Source organism: Nilaparvata lugens, chromosome 4, assembly GCF_014356525.2.
Source record: "Nilaparvata lugens isolate BPH chromosome 4, ASM1435652v1, whole genome shotgun sequence".
Lineage (NCBI taxonomy): Eukaryota > Metazoa > Arthropoda > Insecta > Hemiptera > Delphacidae > Nilaparvata > Nilaparvata lugens.
Window position 1 is genome coordinate 26,403,810 of NC_052507.1, and position 17,679 is coordinate 26,421,488.

Genomic DNA, 17,679 nt, shown 5'->3' on the forward strand with positions numbered 1-17,679 from the left:
AACCATCATCACCAACTACATTGTCCTCACATTGATATTTGACAAGTTCATGATCTATGAGAATCACCCGCTAGATGCAAATATTGAATATTGTAAAGCATGTTTCCTAGTGGAGAGGCGCGCTTAAGAACACCTCAAGGATAAAAATTTCAAACACCTATAACTTTTGACACAATGCTCAGATTTCGTCGTACTACACTTCATTATTTTCGGCTCGTCAAGGCGGTCCAGAATCATGCATCATAAGTCAAATTCGGTCGAAAAATGAAAAATTTATTGTTGAGTGTACTTAAGCCCATATTCCAATACACAAAAAATGGCCGATTTCTATATTCAAAGCTATGTATCTCTGTAACCCCTTATTATAAAAATCATGACTTGATCTTGAAATGTGCAATAGAATTTTTCCATTCTTCTGCTGTAAACGATTCATTAAAAAATATTTTCGTAGAGTGAGACTTCATTGTTGAAAAAAATCCGGAAATTGTAGATATTATTCTCATATAAACAGTTTTGGCAGTTCTATGATATGCCAGAGGGATCCAAGATGGATTCTAGGCAGCTGAGCTCGTAGAGGATGAATTTATCTACAAATTGTAATCAATAGTGAGTTTTTATGATGTATCAGACTCGTTTTAGAAACTCTTGATCTACAGTAAAATCTCAAAAAATTTAAAAACTGAAATCACCATTTTTAAAATCTTCTGTAACTTTCGAATTGTATTGGAATCGGAAATATTATTTATTGGGTGGGTAGATGGGGACAATTTTCACATCCTCACTTGATTTGGAAATTTTATCAGGAGTATTTCTCAAGACAACGAGCTTTGAATATAGAAATTGGCCATTTTTTGTGTATTGGAATATGGGCTTAAGTACACCACAGAGAAGAGAATTCCTCCTACTTTGTGAGTACACTCAGCAATAAATTTTTCATTTTTCGACCGAATTTGACTTATGATGCATGATTTTGGAGCAGAGAAGAATGAAGTGTAGTACGATGAGATCTGAGCATTATGTCAAACGTTATAAGTGTTAGAAATTTTGATCCTTGAGGTGTCCTTAAGCGTGCCTCTCCACTAGGAAATACTGAAATGAAGTGCATCTAGCGGGTGATTCTCATAGAACGTGATTTCATGAACTTATGTCATTGTGCGAAATATCAATGTGAAGACAATATACTTGGTGATAATGATGAAGCTTGATGAAGAACTTTGGTGATGATGGTTGAAGCTGAAAATTAGGTGTTTCTCACAATACAAGGAGCATTGTTGTCAGGTGTACCTGAAAATCTATTTGAGATAGTGCGCTCTCCCTGATCTCAGATTGTAGAGCACAAAAATACGCCCAGATGGATTTTGAATTATACATCTAAATGTTAACAATCGGAAGATATTGTTGATCAAAAACTAAAATTCATCAAAATTGATTTTTCCTTCAAATTTCACTCATTTTTGAAAAATCATAATTCAGTACTCATTGGAGATAGAGAGTTCCGAATGATTTCATTTTATTAAGAATTTCATTATCTAGAAAAAAGGCAAGAAAAATTTTTCTGTCCAATTACGAGATTTGGCAGAAATAGCTGAAAACTCGAAAATGAGCCGAAAATACAAGGTTTTTGGGCCACTCTGTATCTAGCACAAGGAAATTTTGCATGAAGAAATTGGTTCTGGACTTCTCTTATGTACCCAAATAATATATTAAAGAATCAGAACTACAATATAAATTGCATGCACCAATGTATATAGTGACTGGACTACAACGCAAGTAAATATTTCCAGGCAAGTTATAGGATGTCAAGTTGCCAACAAATTTATTACGGGTCCAATGTGTCTTCTACTCCCAAACCTATGTCTAATTTCTCTTGGGGTCGCCCCTCCAAATCCTTTTCCGCCATTTTGAGCGTTGTTGAATTAATTCAGGCTCTGAATTTGTCGTCCTCATATCCTTGAAGATGATACCGATCCAAAGGTAGATCCAAGTAAATACACGAATAATTTTTATTGCATTTGCTCAAATGAATATTATTCAACTAAAGAGTTAAAATATAAATTTATGTTTTAAACTTTGAAATTGAGATCTTGATTATCATGAATGTGTAGCAAAAAAGGATCACTCAAGTTATCTTGAAATCAACTGAATGAATATTTATTTATGTTTCTCTTATTAAATATTCAAATTTTCAATCAAAATTCGGGAATGAAATAGTAATAATAAGCAGACTAAAGCCTGGTTTCTCACGTCCAATCATTTTGAGATTATATGTGTATGCCCCTGATGAATAAATATGTATGGAATGGAAAGTTGTTATATGGAGGTACAATCTACAAAATGAACGCACAGAAAGTTGAAATCAGAATAATTTATTTTTGTTTCACATTAAAAGTTCTTCGAAACGTACCAATCTTGTTGAATTGTTCTTTGCATTGAGTTCAATGAATGATAGGTTGTGGATATGCTCATCAAGTAATTGGCATGAGCCAGAATAATCATGGAAATTATATTAGGAAAAACCTTCACGACTCCGATGTGAATGTTCTGTGTCAATGTAGGCCTACCCTTTATCATTGAACTAATGTTATTCCAGTTGATCTGTTTTGAAGAGTTCTCGGTTTTGTCAGATGAACCTGCAATTAAATTGAAATGTTATGATAAATTATAAGGACTCAATAACTATTTTCCTCTACACATGAATATTTTCCATTACAGGTTTCAATATTTTTTGTGTGTTAGTGTTAACAATATGTGAATAGAAACAAATAAATGTTGTGATTTGATGATAAGCAGTATGTCTTTTAAATGCTACTTTGTATTTTAATGCTCCTGTTATAGGCAATACAATAATTTCCTGTAATAGGACATTCAGGCATTAGCTTAAAGCAGCTGCTCTGCCTTCAATGAATCTTTCCATTCAATACCTTCTTTTAATTAATTTAATTCAATACCTACCTCCCTTGCATTATGGATTGAATATGAATACAAATAAATTCAATAGATATGTGAAATCACATAGCCATTGAGGTCTAATTTAATTAATTTATTTAATGATACATGAAACACAATTCGTGCCAGTACCCAAGAAGTTTGGAATCTTGTCAAACTAGGTACTAGATGAATAATACTATCAAAATTCTACCGATCTACTTGAGACTAATAAATTTTTGTTAGTATTGTACTAGTTCTTAATCAATCAAATATCACCCGGTCGTGTGTTGATGGGAAGGATATTATTTTATACCCTTTATAGAGAATCGATAATTATTTGTTGAATCACCGCCGATTCATGAAGTTACATCACAATATTATACAATCATTATTCAAATTGGATTTAATCTCTATTTTCATTACTTGATTCTTCATACATTGTAAAATTCGTTGAATAATTAACAAAATTTTTATTTAATGTAAGCCAGTAAATATTTTAACATACATAAATAAAGAACTCCAACTGTAACTCTAACCCATGACACATTTGAAAATTATCTCTGTGATGGGAAAAGAATATTCCTTCTCTATTAATCGTAATGAACTTCATTCTTCTTTATCAGTCGATATAAAACAAACTTACCATCATGTCTTGAAGCAAACTGTATCACTTCAATCTTGCCTAAGATGTGTAGACATCTTTGTTGAGTTCTACTGGGTAACCTTCTCCGGCTTCGGTGGTACAAACCTATTAATATATGTGAACTTCAACCCCAGTAGTGCTCAGCAACGTATCAATCAGGATTCTTTAATGGAGAGATTGTCTCGAGTTAACAGCTCCATTGAGAATGGAAACAGTGGCAGGAGCTGGCGACAGTCGAATGCAGTTGCTGCTATCTGCGAAGGCGATCTTATCGACCGATCGCCGTCAAACGGACGACAACCGACCGACGTTTGTCAGTCAAATGGCAGAAGGCGCCATGGCAACCAGTGCCGGTGCAGGCGCCTGCTATTAATTGGCGCTGATTTATGACAGGTGATAATCTTGCCTTTTCTAAATCCAGCAGCCTGACCCTGCAGACTTCCTACCTGAGTACTGAGCCACGAGACCACTGCTGCTCTTCCACTAATGAGACAACGTTTATAGGCTCATGACTCAGGTCGATCTACAGTTTTCCCTCAACTTAATCACCAGCTGTTATCACTGTGAACATGTACCCGATTGCTAGGCTAGTTCTGCATTCCATCTCGTTTTTGTTTCTAGCCAACACACGCTGTATGGCTGCTCTGCTCAACAACACATGTATGAAAGAGTCACCAATGTGAGTCGGCTACCATTGGAGAATAACAGTGGAGAGGGGGTTTATACGAATACTATGTCCTTGAAATTCTTGAGGCACCTCAAAATCAAATCTTGGGGGTCCCAAAAAAGGGCAGCTACTACGGACCACATATGGCTGATTTTTTTCTAACTCAGGGGGTGGAGTGCGTCCATGGGCTTGGGAGTGGGCATCCCTGTATATAAGCTTGCATTCAGCTCCATATTTCAATACACAAGAAATTGATTGTTACAGAGATATTGTATCAGTTTCAAATGAGAGTATAAGTTACTAACTACACCAAATTAATGCTTAATTGAATGGTATAATTGCAGTGATATTACTGATAGGATGTAAGAAGTAATTTTTTTATTTCAACAGAAATTTTCCAATAATACCCCATTCCCTACCAGACCACTTATTGAGAGAGGATGCGAGAACGATAAAAAGTCAAGATAACGTCAATATTATTGTAGGCTATATTATTGTACTGTACAGTATCGATAATACGTATACGAATAGTATCGATACTGCAATATTATTCAGAAGAAAAATTATTTTGTATAACGGGAAGCATTGAAGCAATTATTAGTGAAAAAAACCGAAAAAAGTGTAGGTAACATTTTTGATTTCATTCTACTTCTAGAGTATCTTAGGTTCATCTAGGCAAGGTAATACGTTTTGTATCCAGTCTGCAGTGATTGAGAAAAAGGCGTCTCAAGTAACCATGAAAACTACTTGCTGTGCTCGAGCCGATTCTATGTTTTCGTTGATGATGCTAACGAAGATCTTCTCGCCATCGCCGACCTTTGTTTCATAGAAGGACAACGACGACCAATTAGGACCGGTGGGCGATTGACGCGATTTACTGCCCAATTCGGCCCCCGGGGGGCGGCAAGCTGTTCAAACTTGCTTGCTTTTCTCTCAAAACTAAATTGAAAACGAAACGCTGGTTGGTGCCGCGAAGGGGGGGGGGGGTGAAACGTCCACCTACTCAACCGGCGTACCTCCAACCAAGAGCACGACACTTGGTCATAACTCGTATCCGCAAATTGGAACACGATCCTCACCGACATAACGAGCACAATCCTAAATAAAATCCACAATTTCATCTTGCAATTGAATTGATGGAATTAGAAATAAGTTAATGCAGAAAAAAGAAATATGATACATTTAGAAAGCATAATCAAGCACATAATGTTAAGTACATTGCTTTATACAGTAAAATACAAATAAGTAATAATTATTCTTCAAAATTGATACTTAAACAATCATAGGGCACCAGAATACAAAAATACAGAATACAAAAGTTTTATAATACAATAGTACTAAGTCAACAAGAACCAATTCATAATAAATAATATCGGGGCACCGAGCTTCGCTCGTTATTTTTATTTATTGATAGACAGAACACAATTCTCTAAAATTATCGTGTTTATATTTTACAGCTGGCTATACGTCATCTTATGAATTTCGGGGATGCGATATTTTGATTTTTCACATACTCACTTTTTACTATCCACAGTTGTTTCAGCCAAGGATGAATTATCCTTTTAATGTCGTTCAGCGAGTTTTCCCCAAGGATGAGACCTAGTGCAATCGAATCTTTATATCATAAACCTACCTACTATGTTCCAAATTTCGTGAAAATCGTTAAGAGCCGTTTTCGAAATCCGTTAAACATACAGTAGAACATCGATAATTCGGACGTCAAAAATCCGGTCCGTCAATAATCCGGATTCGTCTCTGGCAAGAAATAAAATTTTCGTACCTTCTGCCCTCGACGCTAAGCTCCTTACTTTAGAGCGGGCGACGGAAGAATGGCGCGAAGCGAGGAGAATGGGAGTGTTTTTAAAAACTGAAATATGTAGTGTCTGGTGTTTTTACTGTGCGTTGTACACATGTTGCTGTAAATAAAATACGATACAGTGCTTTAAAAACGTGTTTTTAATGTAGATGTATATGCAATTTCAACAGCTTTGTTTCTTGAATAGTGCGTGCTGACCGTTTTTTTAACGTAATTTCGATAATCCGGATAATTTATAATCCGGATGGGGTCCGGTCCCAATTAATCCGGATTATTGACGTTCTACTAATAACCATATATAAAAATCTGGTGTGGTACACTCACACAACTTTCCTTGCTCATATTTGAAACTACGATCAGACTTCTGTATATGTGTATAATTGTTTTCAGAGTACTTTTTTTTGTGTGAATTGTGAAATTCGATGATTTTTTTAGTCGTCATTTTTTTAAAGTCGTCAAAACAGCTGTTCTACAGATGAGATATCTCGACTATGTGTTCTTTTTATGAACTGCGCTACCTACCCTCCTCATGCACGAGGAGGTTACTAAGTCCATTTCCCAAGGATGGGGTGGACCCCCATTGGTTTCCCAGAAAGAAGACTCATGCCAGTTGATAGAGCTTATAAATAGCTATCCATGGTATAAATTTGAAGGAAATCGTTAGAACCGTTTTCGAGAAAACCGTGAAAAGCATGGTTTTTTAGTCATTATCCGCCATTTTTCTCAAGAATATTACGGAGCTCCTGGAATTTTCCCAGAAGAAAAACTCATGTCATTTGATAGGGTTTATTAATAGCTATCCATGGTATAAATTTGAAGGAAATCGTTAGAACCGTTTTCGAGAAAACTGTGAAAAACATGTTTTTTTAGTCATTATCCGCCATTTTTCTCAAGAATATTACGGAGCTCCTGAAATTTTCCCAGAAAAGAGACTAATGTCAGTCGATAGGGCTTATAAATAGCTATCCATGGTATAAATTTGAAGAAAATCGTTAGAGCCGTTTTCGAGAAAAACATGGTTAGTATGGAATATAAATTATCCGCCATTTTTTCCGCCATCTTGAATTGAATTTTATTGAATTTCTTATTGTCGGATCCTCATAGTATAAGGACCTTGAGTTTAAAATTTCAACTCAATCGGTTAATTAGGAATGGAATTATCGTGTTCACAGACATACATACACACACACATACACACACACACACACACACACAGACCAACACCCAAAAATCATGTTTTTGGACTCAGGGGATCTTGAAACGTATAGAAAACATGAAATTAGGGTACCTTAAATGTTTTTTGGAAAGCAATACTTTCCTTACCTATGGTAATAGGTCAAGGAAAGTAAAAATAGCCAGATATAAAAATAACCAGATATATACATACAGAAAGTGCTCGCTCAATATAATAGGATTAAGGAACAGCATCTCCGAGTAACTCTAGTCAGGTCCTTACCACGATAGCAGTATTTGATTAACATTGTTGCTGCTATACATGTCTATCATTCGACACCGCTGATAAAGCTCCGTTACGTTGCCAGATCGTTCTCAAACAATGTAGGAATATCATTAATATTATAGAATATTCAATCTCAATATTATAAAAATTCATTATTGATTCATTAAAAAATTTATTTTCTTGACGAATAGAGTATAATAGACTATTTTTATCAAGAACAGTTGATGTTACATTAGATACATCGGAATCAGCTATCTTTTACAGAGAGCAGTGGCAAGTCCAGAAAATCGGCAACGGTGTTCCTCTATCTTTCTCCACTGCTATTAAAACGTGAACCTCACTTATACAGCCCAAATAAATCAATAATATGATAATATTAATTATTTTTTTACTGAATTATCAATTTCAATTATTGTATAACTCTAATTCTGATGTTAAAAGGCATAATTACTCCAATTTAGTTGGAACTGGATGTCCAATTTTATTGTATGAACTGTCGAAAGAAGGTTCTGTTGTAAAATTTATCTTGTAGAAGATAACCAGTTTCTTTATTTTTAATTATAAGCTTCCATGTTATAAACGTTCAAAAAATGTATAATTAATAATCATGAATTTACAGGAATCAATGAACACCAGCCCGTAGCATATTATATATTATTATCAGTGATTCTACTTGTATATTACTGAGATTTATGATTCACTTAAACTAATCTAAGCAGTTGGCGAAACTACTGAATGTCCACATCAATAAAAGCCAGTTTACTATTTGTGAAGCACAAAAACAATCCTTTCTCCGGACGGGAAGAGATTTTTCGAGCGTCTGTAACAGAACGAAAAATTGCCCGATATCCGAGAACGTCTTTGGACCAGACTATGTGATTTTCTTCTTTTGTTGGAAGTTTTTCCACAGTAAACTTCCACTCTTAATATATTACGCCTACATGTTTTCCTCCATGTTCCCCACTCACATTCGCTCAAGACCGGAAAACTGTTTTTCTCTCTATGTCGGATCATATGTCGAAGAAACTTTCCACTTTGAGGGAAATGAACTGATGAAAAAATGAGATTGGTCAATACAGATCTCTTGGACAAAATGTACTGTTTCCTTGACTGCTGTTGGCTGTCTCCACTTTTAGTCTTCTTTAAATGGTTCTGCTATACTTTTATCTGTCCTTGGAGGTTTATTTTATATTAGTGGATAAAGATAATCGTTAAAGAATGAAATAATTTGGAATGAGAAAATGTTTACAAAAATACATGTGCTGCTACAATTCTTGTGGTCCCAGCTCATCATTTTTAATGCAGGAACAGACTTCCATTAATTTTAGATCCACAATATTGATCTTAAAATTATGTAAGTTGATATGACATAATGTCTCACTGAAATTAAAATCTATTTAAAATAAAAGAAAATTGAATTGATATAAAATCCATCACTCCTCACGGGTCATTAAATAAATTATAGCGTTACAGGAAAATATAAATTTTTCAAAAAGCAAGAAAAGTTTTTTGAACGAGCGTAGCGAAATCTCACTTTGTCTTTAGGCTTGAGTTCTTTTCCGTTATTGCTACTAAGGCCTAAATGGTTGCTACTAAACTAGTGAAACCTCGGGCTGGAGAGCTCGCTCAAAATGCCGTTGTTATTCTCTCAGCTGTTCTATTGAAATATTATATTTGAATATTGATCATATTTTTAAGTATTTCATACCGTATGATTGACATGATTTTTTCGCAGAATACTCAAAAACGGAAAAGGAATCAAGCCTAAAGAAAACGTGAGAGCATAGTCACAAGTCCCCAACCCTAACCATTGTGATAAGAGATTGGGGATGGTTTTAAAGTTCCATTTTCTATTAATCTTACGGACATTAACATGCCATACAACTTTAAACTTTACAACATTTCCTACACGTTTTATCTGACAAATAATTTTATAATAATTATACTTCATATTTTTCGAACTACTCTTAGGGCCGGGTTCCGAGCTCGGGATTTAGCCAAGTTCTAGACTTTAATCAGCTGGAGTCAGAAAATTGGCTTTCCAAAACGGGGCGTAGTCGCAGTTTTTTGACAGTAGTCACAGTTTTTATTTTCTCAATTCTATAATTGGAAACGTTTATCCTTGACGAAATTAAACATTCCTTAATAATTCAAATTAGCTGAAACATTTCTCTATTTTCTCTTTATTATATTTTGTATTCAATTTTCTAGTTTTTCAAAATTTAATACAAACGTAACTATGACAATGACTACGACTACGCCCCGTTTCGGAAAGCCAATTTCCTCATTTTGAAGGTATTCATTCCAGTAATTAGCAGTTTTGAACACCTTCTCGAATATATACTCATTCGAAAGCTTATAAAATGGAGAAGTTTTTGAAATATTGAAACCACTATAATTACCCGGAGAAAAATCGAGTAAAAACTGTTTGAATTTCGACTTTGAATTTGAAGAATAGCATTTTTCAAGTTTAAGCCCTAATAAAAACTACATAATAACTAACAACAAATAAAATTACATTAATCTTGTTTGAAATGTTTTTCTCTTTCCAACAATATCCTTGAAATTGAAATTCGACCAGTAGTTTTCGAGTTATTGAGTATTTAATGACCGGAAGTGAAAATATCAGAATATTCTGAAAATATCGAAAAATCGATATATCTCGAAAACTAAGGTCGATAGGAATAAAATTTACTGAACATTTTTTGTCAGAAATCGAGTAGAATCTATGGGCAACGGCTGTTACAACCTTGGTGAGACACCCTGTATATTTAGATTGCTTCAGATGTGAAGTAGATCTTATATCTTTTAGATATTTGTGAAATACTTTATACTTATTCATTTGCAGTAGTGTTACTAATTCACTTGATGAAATGCTGATGATTGATAGAACTTGTTGAAATATAATATATAATATATATACTTATATGCTTTTTTATATATATAATATACAGACTCTAATTGAGATAAATTTGCACTGTTCGAAGCTGAAAGCTGTTCTACAGCTTAACAACTGATTCATTTTTATAGGAGGTGGTAGGTATTGATTCAATCATTATCATCAATATATGGTATTGTGAAACTACACATGAGACTACCCATTTACTGCTTGTTGTCTTTCTCCGTTTCTGTCCCTGATGTAACTAATTGTATAGTGTTCTCAGATGAGATGATTAATGAAGCATAAGTCCTCTCATTCATAGCGTCTGCCTATCCTTATTGTTATAGGCCTACTAAACTATGGATCGCACACTGAACTGCTTTCCCCCGAAATCGTTCATTTGACGTAGCCGTGTTATCACATATTTCCATTTTTTGAAGATTCATTGTGCCAGAGTTCATCACAGAAATTCGCATTGATCATTGCTCATTGTACTTTGTAAACTAACTGAGAATCTCTGCTGAAAGTTTAGATAACCCGAATTCAGCTTTAATTTATTCTGTGAATTTGTTGATTGACTCGCAAGATCAACACTTGTCATTTGAGCCTCCTATTATTCAAAGCACAGTATATTGTAGAAGATGATCTTCTAGATATCGTGGCTTATAGCACATGATCATGTCATACACTGAGACCTAGCCCATCTATGCTTCTACACAGAGAATGAAAAAGTAGTAGGCCTATTCCTTCTACTTTGTGGTTTCTACTACTTCAGCACAGAATTTAAGTGTTTGCGCAAGGGCATGAAAAACATTCTCCTCTCTTCTTAGTAACGAAAATTTCACTGGATTGATATTATAAGGAATGAATTTATTTATTTTATTTGAGTATTACAATAGTGCGATAGTATCCCTCTAGCTGTAAGCTATTTGAGGGATATATAAAAATAATCCTTTACATACAATAAAAAACAACAAATAACAATAATTATCTTTCTTAATTAACCTGATTATATTTCTTCATTTTTGTAACTGATTGTTCTCTTTTGTCCATTGCACCATAAATTAACTTAAGTTAAACTGACTTAACTAAACGAAATAAGACTTATAGAAAAAGAAATTCTGCTGCTCTTGTATTTAGTTTTAGTTTATCAGAGGTTGACAATGGTGTAATAACCGAAACCGGTCTTTCTAATCTCTATACTTATAAAGGCTAAGCCCCGACAGACTGAAATCACACCACAGCCTAAACTACTGAGCCTAAAAACTTGAAATTTTGCACGATTGTTTATGGTAGCCTGAAAACATCCACTAAGAAAGGATTTTCAGAAATTTGCCCCCCTGAGGGAGCTAGGGCCCCCCAAAATTTTGTACTTTTTAACCGCTCATTGCACAGCAAAGTCATGAGGAACTTTTTTGTTCAGCTACGAAAAAAAATTAGATCTATGCAGAAAAATTTCGATCAGGAGCTCAGGGAGGTCCAGTAGAGAACATTTTTCGAAAAATTTTATGTAAAATCACACTACAGCTCAAACTAATTGTCCTACAGACTTGAAACTTTGAACAAATATTCTTCAAACATGCTAGACGCGCACTAAGAACGGATTTTGAGATATATTGCCTCTAAGGGTTTCAAAGGATGAAAAAGGATCCTATTAAGTAAGGTTATGGAAATGGTAAGGTGAGTGCCATAATGGAAATGAAATAATTTATTTATTGACAAGTGATATTCTAACATGTTGTAATCATTGGAAATAACAAAATAATATGATAGAAATTCAAAAAAGAACATCTGTTCTGTTATTGCTTTCTACCTGATTCCACTCAACCTCAATAATATTGTTCATTGTTTAATTGATAAATATGTTTAATATTATTATTAATATGATAAAAGTATTGTTTTGATAATCAATATTTTTCCACAAACTCTGTATAATAATATGGCGAATGTGAAACAGCTGCACCAAAGAAATTATGTCAACAACATATGTTTAGGAAAACCATAGTTTTGAACTTCATTTTCCTGATGCAATGTATAGGCCCAATGTATGGATTATTAATTTTTTAGCTAGAACAGTTTTTTGAGACTGCTAAATAAACGTCTACAGATTTATCAATGCTGTATCGGCAATACAGAAACGCATGCAGTTAATACGGTATGTCTTTAAATAAAGGTGTTGACATTCACATGAATTAATTATTCTCTACCATTTTTATTTTATTACAATTTCAAAATTATTCGAGCCATGATAGAATTATTGACTCACTGTAGAGTCAGTCAAAAAATTTAATATTGAAATGAGGGGTATTTTGGCAAGCTGAACAAAAAATAAGATCCTATGCACCTTTTCGATATTTCCTCAAATGAAAAATGAGTTTTGTGGGTTGTCAAAACTCCCCCTGAAAGGGAAACTATTCAACTTATCCTATAGTTTAGTAAATTAACAATGATTTCTGCGTTGAATAACATGTTTCTTGCCAACAAGAATCGAACTCTCTAAATGGAGGTAGAATGATAGGTTGACAACTTTCAGTTCTGTTGTTTTAACATTTTTTTTAAATCACTTTCAAAAAGTTCATGTAGTACCTACTATTGTGTTCGAGAAACTTCTGGGGCTATCATAGTTTCACAACTATTCTGTTCCACACTCCTATCTCTTGCAGTCGTTAACCATATTTATAATAAAATAAAGAGTTGGCTTAATACATGATAAGAAAATTATGTTTGACGCATTATCACGTCTGAACTACTGGACTAATCAACATGAAATTTTGCATATAGGCTAGATTCTTAATTAACCAAGGATGGTTATAGGCCTATTTACAATTCTTCAAAATTTCATTACGTCAAGTTTTCAGATTATCAATTTTGAAAATAGATCCTTGCGAAGCACGGGTTCCTGCTAGTCATCAATAAATCAGTGGCTTTTTGACAATTTCTTAGTCTTTTTCATTCAATATAGAAAAAGACTTTACTTGGTAAGCGACAATTAACAAGATAAGCAATGTTACTCACTCTGAACATAAATATTTATTAAATCATAATATATCTTCATTGAAAAACTAAAATTATTTTAAACTCAAAAAATATAATAGTCAATAAAAAAATACACACACTCGAATAAACACAACAAACAAAACACAACTCATTTCCTGAAACTAATCAAAATGATTTTATCCTTATGAAGTGCACTTTGAGTTTAGTTTGAATCTCATTCTTACTCTGTAACATTGTCAGCTCTAATGGCAATGAATTCAACAGAAATGGTATTCTGAATTCTGGAGCTCTTTTACCATATGCATTATTATGTCTCTGGGTTCTATAATTCCTATTTTAATGGTTCTCTACACAAGATACATTTGAATATTATGTGATGTGGAAAGCAATTAGGAATAAGGAATAAGTTGTCTCAAAAATTCGATTTAATTAAGTACACTTTTTATTATAAACAATATAATGTGTATAATGTTTTGCTGATGGATATTTTATTTTCATGTGTATAATAGTATACTGAAGCTTTTTGTGTGAATTAATAACTTGTGTATTTGGTCAATAAAAAATTAAATATTTATTCTATCTTGATAGAGTGAATTATGAACAATTTCTCACCAAAACCATGCTGACATACTGAAAAAGAACTTTGCATATTTTAATGTCTAAACATACAGACGGGTGTTTTAGGAGAACATATTGAAGTTTCCGTACAAATTATAGAGACTTTATTTTATATTCAAGGAAGTAAGAGAGCAGAAATTGTTATCTTAAAAATCCTCAGACGTTAAATCATGACCTCCTTACATTATTGCAATTTTTATCAAATCATTCTTTTTCTCTTTTTAGCAGGTTCCATACAGCGGGAAGGCCCCGGTCGTGGTTCCAATACGCCTTCATTATCATCGCCATCAGGATCAGGAGGGCATTGAATATCATTAGACTCTCTTTTACAGTGAAACCTGTCATTTTTGTGAAGGGACTCTTTCCTCTCATTCGTGAAACCTACAAGTAAAAATTGAAAAAAATAAAAATAATACTGAAGTAGAATAGTGTTCAACCCACCTGAGTGAGAGCCTCTGAACACTTGAGGTTACTCTGAGGGGTATTCCATGATTCAGCACAACCCCCTAATACCCCAGGACCAAACCATGCTTATGATTACAGCCACCTATTATTGAAATAGCCTGTCATAAGGAGCCATAGTAGGTCATTCAACTTGTCAGTCAAAGAGTTGAAAGCAGTGAAAAGCTAGTGGAAACTGAAATGTCAACGATAGGTTAAAACGCATTCATGCATCATGCAACTGATCATCAACCCTGGTTACAATGTTGGCAACTCGTTGGACATGACATGTATTAAAGGTGGCTGGAGTGCAGGGGTGCCCATACACTGCCTCAGTAAATGGAGGTAGTGGCCCATACCCGTTGTGGATGTTGGCTCGAAATCCTTTCCAAAAATCATGGCAAGACCTAAAATAGTCCGTCAAAATCAACCTTCTACCTCACCATAAGCCCCTTCCCTCCCAACCAAACAAGTGAAGAATTAAAATTTTATCTTAAACTTTTCATTTTTATCCATTTAAAATGAAATGAAAGTTAAATTCAACATTGAAGCATGAGCTTTGCGCATTGAAGTTCATTCAACACATGGTTAAATTCCTGCTCCATATCAGATAATTTTCTATAGTAAATCTATTCATTTTTTTGAGGTTCTCTGTAATTTATATCATTAATGGGCTGCCAGTTTTGAAAATAAGTAAACATTCTCTCAGATTAGATCACTAGAATACGTAAAATTATTACCAATCATTCTCTCTTGTATGAAGAAAGGTTAATATTGAGAATACAAATGAACAACGAGCAATGATTCTAGAGTATTGGACAGCTTAAATACAAAAATTTGACCTTCTGGCTCTGGAACTTTTTTAGGGTGCCCCAAAATCCACGGATTTTCGGTTCAGCAAAACAGAAGAGAGAGAAAAAATAGTATGAGAGATTTGAAAGCATGCCTTCAAAAACAACAATCGATGAAATGAAAAAAAAATGTTTAAACACTCCAATTACTCCAAGACCAGTCAATGAAATGTTATAGGGGGGAAAAGTTTAGAAGACAATTTTTGACCCCGAGGTTCTGTTTAGGGTGGTAAGAAGGTAACATATCAAAAGTCCCCATCCCTAGCCACTGTGCTAAGGGTGGAGGTTTTAGCCAATATAGTTTAGCCAATACAGCCCCAGCACAGCTTCGTAGAGACGAGCACCTGAAGAGAGAATGGGAAAAGTGCCTACACAATCCATAAACGCCGATGTATGATGACATCCTACTCTTTCCACAAAGCACCCTCAAGTCTAGAAATCCTCCATGGAAGATTATGTACCCGGAGGTTATGGAACGTGGTAACATGAAAGAGAGGTGGAGATCGAAGTGGGCACAAGATGCACCCACAAATAACTTCCTGGTTGAAGATCCAACTGAAAGGGTGCATGGATTAGATCTCCAGAGGAAAGAGTGGAGTGCTCTCAATCGGATCCGTGTGGGAAAAGGGCGATGCGCTCAGGAGAAAAAGAGATGGGACCTACAGCAGTCAAATTTGTGGCCAAACACACACCATGAGCCACATATAACTGCTGAATGCCCAATCCATTCTTTTTAGGGAGAGCTAAGAGAGCTGCATGAAGCCTCAAACAGAGCTGTAGAATGGTTAAAGCAGCTAAGAATTGAGCTGTGAGTGACTCTGAAGAATAACTGAATATTTTTGTTTTCAGGCTAGACCTGATACTAATATTTTATGTTTTGGAGACGAGGGTCTGAGACTGATTATTATTTTTTTTCTGAAAAGAATTTCAAGGCTGGTGTTAGCGTCGGACCATACGATTGAATGAATGAGGGTGGAGGTGGTTCAAAGGTACCATTTTTTGGTTTCTGGCATAACTCAAAATTTCTAGTAATAATGCAACTTTTTCTAGGTACGAATTTCAAGGCTCATAAAATGACTTTTTCTCAATCACAGGCAGAAATTCCAATGATCATCATAATAGTAATTTAATGACAATTGTTTGTATTTTACATTGTTCGACGTAAGATAAGCTACGTCTTTAAGGTAATCAACGTATTTAGGATTATCATGTTTATGAATGAAAGCGAGACTGTGATAGATTAGTCTAACTGAAATATAAACATTATATACAGCATATTTCTGATCACTATAATTACAAATGATAGTATCAACCGAAATGATTGAGCAACTGAATTTCAAAGTTATTATCCACTGTTCAAATCGCACTGTGATTTCCTTTTACTTCCAAATGGATTGAATTGCCTCACTCTTCAACGTTACAATTATTATAAAAAACCAGTAGAATGTGAACGTCATCCGAATAGCATTTGAATTTCAATTTTCAGATCATGAAATTCATAAAAAACTAATTCTTGAGAGAATAGTGATGAATTGCAAACAGTGCAAGTAACATTGATACAAGCGATACAATGAAAATCAACATCGATTAATTTAATACTGGACTTATAAAATTTATATTACCGTTAGTTATATTATATTTATAATGATGAATTGCAAACAGTGCAAGTAACCATTGATACAAAGCGATACAATGAAAATCACATAGATTATTTAATACTGGACTCATCAAATTTATATTACCGTTAATTTATATTATTTATGAAGCTTATAAAATGTAAAACCACAAATTTTAAATTTTCTCTACTGGAGCAAAAATCGATAGAAAATAAAGAAGAGCCCATTATAAGCACACTATACTTGTGTACTAGAATTCACTTGAACTAATCATCACTTCAACCCTTCAATGATCACAATGAACTATAATGGTATAAAAACCATGAAATTGATAATCAGGTACATTTTTCAAATAGCTTCAACCAACTAAACCTGTGAATGCTAAGTCATAACAAATCATGTTCAATAGATTTAATTTGAATGCTTTAAATATAAAATGATTTATTCTTTTGGTGCCCTAATCAAAATCAATTTCATTCAACATTAATCGACATAAAGAAAAGATTCTGCCAACTTTGTGTAATGAATGATAAGATGTGAGTGGAGGTGAAAAATCGATATGTTGACAAAAATAATAGAAGATGATGAATCATCTTCAATTAATCTTATACGGTAGGGTACTTTGTGGTTAAATGTGAAACACTTTCATGATTTTCCTACCTTTTATGCATGCTTACTCTTCCTTAATTTGTATGTTTGCATGGCTTTCATCTTAAGAATCTACTGAATTTTCATATTGGACTGTCTAAATAATTTAGATTC

The 17,679-nt window shown here is 34.0% G+C and overlaps 1 protein-coding gene across 1 annotated transcript in view; it reads right to left on the bottom strand.

The window, feature by feature from the left end:
- Positions 1-2,350: 2,350 nt before the first annotated feature.
- Positions 2,351-17,679, bottom strand: part of LOC111044543 — a 106,612-nt gene continuing 91,283 nt past the window's right edge. The window contains exon 11 of the mRNA XM_039427205.1: positions 2,351-2,630. Within this exon, the coding sequence (XP_039283139.1) occupies positions 2,383-2,630 (248 nt within the window). The 3' untranslated portion in view covers positions 2,351-2,382. The remainder of the gene's footprint in view (positions 2,631-17,679) is intronic.